This window comes from Mustela erminea, chromosome 19, assembly GCF_009829155.1.
Source record: "Mustela erminea isolate mMusErm1 chromosome 19, mMusErm1.Pri, whole genome shotgun sequence".
Lineage (NCBI taxonomy): Eukaryota > Metazoa > Chordata > Mammalia > Carnivora > Mustelidae > Mustela > Mustela erminea.
The window spans coordinates 9987541-9993540 of NC_045632.1; the positions used below are offsets into that span (position 1 = coordinate 9987541).

Here is a 6000-nt window from a genome sequence, read left to right on the forward strand (position 1 = left end):
GCGTTATCCAGGCAAATTTTGCTAGCAGTGGATACACAGTAATAAACAAGGGCTCTGCTCCGTGGACCTTACATTCTAGTGATGTGGGGAGCTGAGCACATAAAAAAGAAATATTTCAGAGGTGCCTGGGTGACTCTGTCAGTTAAGTGTCTGACTTTGGCTCAGGTCATGATCTAGGGGTCCTGGGATCCAGACCCATGTCCCCTGCTCCAGGCTCAATGGGCTCAGTGGGGAGACTGCTTCTCCCTCTCCTTCTGCCCCTCCCCCTGCTCATGCTGAGTCTCTTTCTCACATAAATGAATAAAATCTTTAAAATAAGATAGATTAAATTAAATAAACACTTTATGATAACTCCAGATAATGATGAAGTTTTACTTAAAATTGAAGAAGGGTACACAACAGAGTGATTAAAAGTAGAGTTTGAATTTGGGTTGCCGGGAAAGGCTTTTCTGGGGATGTATTGTAAAATCGGAGATTCCAAGAGCTTCCTGGGCATCTCTGAGCTCTACAGGACCCTGAAATGTGAGCCTAAGTGTGAGTTCCGGTGCTCCCACCAGGTATGGCCCCATCTAGTGGGACAGGCTCCCCAGCTGCCTAGTTTTCCCTGTAAAAGTAGACCAGCTGCCCCCCACCTCATCCCCATCTCCTAGACCTTACTCCACCTCACCTGGTCCTCATTCTTAAAGGTTCCAGTTCCCTGCTGGCCAGTGAAATCAAGCAAGTCAATCTCATCCTTTTTCCAGGAATCACAAAGCCCCCATGCTCCTGGGTCTACAAAGCCTGCCCCCTACAGCCCCTGCAGATTCACTGTGTTCTGAAAGCAACCCTGGGAGACCCCCACGGGACTTGGGGTTTCCTCCCCTGGGCTGAGTGCGTGCTACTGCTGTCAGTCTCATCTCTCCTGTGTTTGGTGTCATGTGCACAGCCATCTAAAGCCATTTAGGGTGGGATATCCCTCCTTCATCAGTGGGGTGAATGAGGGGTAAGCAGAACAGAGTATAAGACACTTAATCCAAGATCTGAATGGCAAGGGGCCAGGTACATGAGTAAAGGTGTTCTTTTTTTTTTTAAATTTTTAAAAGATTTTTATTTATTTATTTGACAGAGAGAGATCACAAGTAGGCAGAGCAGCAGACAGAGAGGGGGAAGCAGGCTCCCTGCTGAGTAGAGAGTCGATGTGGGGTTCGATCCCAGGACCCTGAGATCATGACCTGAGCTGAAGGCAGAGGCTTAACCCACTGAGTGACGCAGGCACTCCAAGCAAAGGTGTTCTAAGCAAAAAAACAAACAAACAAAAACCAAAAACCAAAAACCACAACAAGTATAAAGGTCCTGTGGACACAGAAGAGGAATAAAGTTGGAGTGGAATGAGTTTCAGAGTAAGTACTGGGTGGGTTTGGAGAGAGGGGCTCAGCCAGATCTTGTGCGAGCAAGTTTGAAGAGTTTGGATTACATTCTATTCACAACAGGCAGCCTTTGGAGAATTCAACCAACTGAGCCACCCAGGCGTCCCTAGCCTTTGGAGAATTCAAAACGAGAGAGGGGAATGATCTAATCAATGGTTGTACAGATTATTGTGCCTGTAAGGAAGGAGCTGGGGGAGCTAGGGGAGGGGTGAGTGTGGGAGGGGGTGGGAATCAAAGCACACCTAGGGGCCCTTACCCAAGTGCAAGGTGGGTTACCCACTGGGTGGCAGCAGAGGGAGGCCTTGGAGCTGTAAGTCCTGGGATTTGCCAAAGACTGGATGTGTGAGGTTTTGGGAAACTAGGACTAAGGTAACAGCAGTTGAAGCTAATCGCAAAGGATCACACGCATTAGGACAGCTGCTTTAAACAAACACAACGGCGGGGTTCCCCAGCTGGCTCAGCCGGTGGGGACTCCTGATCTCAGGGTGGTGAGTTCAGGCCCCACAGAGGGCATACAGATTACTTTCTTTAAAAATGAAAAAAAAAAGAAGACACAAAAACTTAGAGATAACAGGTGTTGGTGGGGATGTGGGAAAATTAGAACCCTTGTGCACCGTGGTGAGAACATAAAATGGGGCAGCCCCAATGGAAAACAATGCGTTCCTTAAAATATTAAAACGAATTACTATTTGATCTAGCAATGTCACTTCTGAGTACATACTTAGAAGAGTTGAAAGCAGAGGCTTGAGGAGCTAGTTGTAGCCCCATGTTAACACCTGCGGTATTTACAATAAGAAAAAGGGAATAGCAGCTCCGGTGCTCATCAAGAGATGAATGAATTAAAATGAAATGTGTGTGTGTGTGTGTGTGTATGTATATTCCACAGTGGAATATTATTCAGCCTTTAAGAGGAAGGAAACTCTGACACCTGCTACGACATGGATGAGTCTTGAAAACATTAGGCTTGGTGCACCTGGGTGGCACCTGTCTTCGGCTCAGGTCATGATCCCAGAGTCCTGGGATTGAGCCCCGCATCCGGCTCCCTGCTCAGTGAGCAGCCCGCTTCTCCCTCTGCCTGCCACTCCCCCTACTTGTTCTCTCTCTCTCTCAAATGAATAAATATAGTCTTAAAAAAAAAAAAAGACAACATTATGCTAGGTGAAATAAGCCAGCCACCAAAAGACACTCTATGATTCCACATCTATGACATATCTTGAAAAGTCCAAAACTAGGGGCGCCTGGGTGGCTCAGTGAGTTAAGCTGCTGCCTTCGGCTCAGGTCATGATCTCAGGGTCCTGGGATCGAGTCCCACATCGGGCTCTCTGCTCATCAGGGAGCCTGCTTCCTCCTCTCTCTCTCTCTCTGCCTGCCTCTGCCTACTTGTGATCTCTCTCTGTCAAATAAATAAATAAAATATTTTAAAAAAAAGTCCAAAACTATTCATTTATAATAGTTTTGTTATGTGTATTTTACCACAATTAAAGAAAAAAGTCATCAGTGAATATTACAGCTGACAAAGACATCAGAGAGGTCCATCTCAGCATTTTCTGAAGCGTGCCATGAACACCACCCACATCCAAATTCAGATTCCTGGTGCCCCAAACCTGCTGGTCTTGGATGCTCCCTTCCCAGCAGGGCGTCTGGACCATCCCCAAGTATGCCTAACATTCGAGAACCACTGAACTGCTCCAATCCCTTCTGTCTTACTGATGAGGCAACAGAGGCCCGGAGATACTCTGGTTCTCCAGCACCACACAGCTGAAAAAAAAAATGAGCTTCAGACCACACAGCTGCCCTTCCATGTGTTGAAGGGTGCTGGCCAAAGTGATGCTGGGGAGAGGTTTAGGTATAATGGGAGAAGGAAGGGGGCATGCAATATTTGTACATTATTTGAATCTCCTATAAGAAGTATGTGGAACTTCTAGAAGTCCAACAATTATATGAGATCATAAATGAATCAATTTATCCTTTTTTCTTTATTGCTGAGAGTGCTTTGACTTTCATAGGTGTCCTTGAGGCAAGATGGAATGCCATCTCACACTCCCACAGTCCAAGGCCTCTGCAGTGTTCTCCCGGGATGGAGACAAGGAGAGTAGGAGCCATGTGAGACCGTATCTGAGGGGGCCTCTTGTCATCAGGCCTCACCCGCTCAAGTGTGCCGCTACATTTCAGTGAATTACAAGCCAGTGGGCATCCCACTGGGAACTCCAGATCAGCCCTTCTGGGAGTATTTACACGACCCAGAGTAGCAAATACTACAAACCAGGGTCTCTGTTTTGTTATGCACGCCCCCTCCAACAGCAGCTGGCAGGCGTAGCACATCGCCTGAAACACTCTGCATGGTTTATCCCAGGAACTCTCACCTGGGGCACACCGTGTTTTTCTGAGCCTCAGTTTCCTCACCTCTGTAACAGGGGGGATCATAATCATCTCTCTCACACAGCACTTAAAGCACCGAGCGCAGGGGCGCCTGGGGGGCTCAGTGGGTTAAGCCTCTGCTTTCGGCTGGGGTCATGATCCCAGGGTCCTGGGATGGAGCCCTTAATCGGGCTCTCTGCTCAGCGGGGAGCCTGCTTCCTCCTCTCTCTCTCTGCCTGCCTCTCTGCCTACTTGTATTTCTCTCTGTCAAATAAATAAATAACATCTTAAAAAAAAAAAAAAAAGCACCCAGAGGGTCCTTGTGCACCGTGGACGCCGTGTTAGAGGAGGGAGTGCGTGGGAGCAGCCCTGGGAGTATCTCATAGGGTGGGAGATACAGGAAGAGAAATCGGGGCGCTGAAGAAGTCAGACAGGTTGAGCACAAGGGGCAGGCCCAGAGGTAGGAAAGAACTTGCACACCACGTAGTGCCTACATGGTTCTGATGGCGAAGCAGGGATGTTCCGGGCAGAGCGAGGGCGTTGGGGGCAGAATGCAGGGCAAACAAGGCCAAGGGCAGAAGCGGGACCTGGGTCTCATGCGCACCGAGACCGTCGCCAGGGAAAGGGCCCCCGCGGCGGGTTGCGACCTCCTTACCCCTCACCAGGTCCTCTCTCAGTCCTCTCTCCCAGAGGTCCCGCCGGCTGATGCGCTGAAAGAGGCCCAGCGCCAGCGGCCAGGCGGCATTCGGCCCGTAGTGTGCCACCAGCAGCTGCGCGGTGTCTAGGGGCCCCGCCGTCTCCAGCCGCCCCCAGGGGATCCTGCCCGCCTCTGCCTCCGTGCCCAGGTACAGCTTGAATTTCTTCAGCTCCACGGCCTCCAGCTCTTCCAGGTAGGCCGAGAGGCGACAGAGGCCGTGGCTGACCGGGGCTCGGGGCATGGGAGGTGTCGTGAACCTCGGAGGGCAGAAGCCGGAGGCCTGGGCGTATGGGCGCACGCTGAGAGATGCCAGCATGCCCTTCTTCTGCCTCCGCAGAGCCGGGGCGGGGCGCGGGGCGAGTCCTAGGGTTGAAATAGAGCTTCCTCCCCTCACAGGTGACGCCTGCCCAGGGCCAGGAGGCACCAGGTCGTGGGTGTTCCCTTCCAAGAAGAGGAAGTTGGGCAGATTAGGAAATCCCAGCAGCCATTCCACCATGAGAAAGACTTTCACTTCTGCTCCCTCTTACCAGCTCCCTTGGCCAAGAGCCACACTCCTAACGTAATCCTTCCTGCTCTTGGTGTGCCCATGCTGTGCTCCTTTGGATTATAATGAGACTAGCTACTGCCGCTCCTCATGGGATCCTGTCTGTTGGTGTCAGATGTGCGCAGAGAACCTGCCACGGCAGGTGGCCCTGCACCAGAGGAGCAGTGAAATGTGGGCAAATGCAAGCAAACCTCCCTTCTAGGGAGAAGCGTGAAGCTCTTTACCTGCAGGGACCGGCCGTTTCTCTTTTCTTGGCCCCAAGACTGCCCTATACCTACCACTGTGTGGTACACAGGATACTGGTTCTCAGAAGATGTCTGTGTCCCAATGCCAGAACCTCTGAAACACTACCTTCCATAGCTAAAGAGGCTTTGCAGATGTGATTAAATGTAAGTCTCTTGAGATGGGGACGTCGCTGTGAATTGTCCAGGTGGGCCTGGTGTCATCGCAAGAAGGCCCAGAGTCAGAGGCAAGAGAGATGGAAGCAGAGGAAGGAGTGATAGGATGCATGTCTGGCTGGAAAAGGCAAGGCAATGGATTCTCACCTGGAGCTTCCGAAGGAGCAGCCTGCTGACACCCTAATTTTAGCCCCTTTCTGAACTTCTTTTTTTTTTTTTTTTAAAGATTTTATTTATTTATTTGACAGACAGATCACAAGTAGGCAGAGAGGCAGGCAGGAAGAGAGAGGAAGAAGCAGGCTCTCCGTGGAGCAGAGAGCCCGATGCGGGGCTCGATCCCAGGACCCTGGGATCATGACCTGATCTGAAGGCAGAGGCCTTAACCCACTGAGCCACCCAGGCGCCAGGCACCCTCCCTTTCTGAACTTCTGACCTCAAAACTAAAAATAGTCAGTGTGTGTAGTGGGGCTTTGTTATAGCAGCATAAGAAACTGATACAGACTCTTTTGTCTGCATTGGGTTGGACCAGGAATGAAAAGAATATAGATGTAACCACGGCTAACAGGCTCACAGCGAACTTGTAGGGAAACAATGTTG

The 6000-nt window shown here is 50.4% G+C and overlaps 1 protein-coding gene across 1 annotated transcript in view; it reads right to left on the bottom strand.

Moving 5' to 3' along the window:
- Positions 1–4890, bottom strand: part of NLRP12 (NLR family pyrin domain containing 12) — a 28284-nt gene extending 23394 nt beyond the window's left edge. The window contains exon 1 of the mRNA XM_032323589.1: positions 4420–4890. Coding sequence (XP_032179480.1) covers positions 4420–4777 — 358 coding nt within the window. The 5' untranslated portion in view covers positions 4778–4890. The remainder of the gene's footprint in view (positions 1–4419) is intronic.
- Between the last annotated feature and the right edge of the window lie 1110 nt (positions 4891–6000).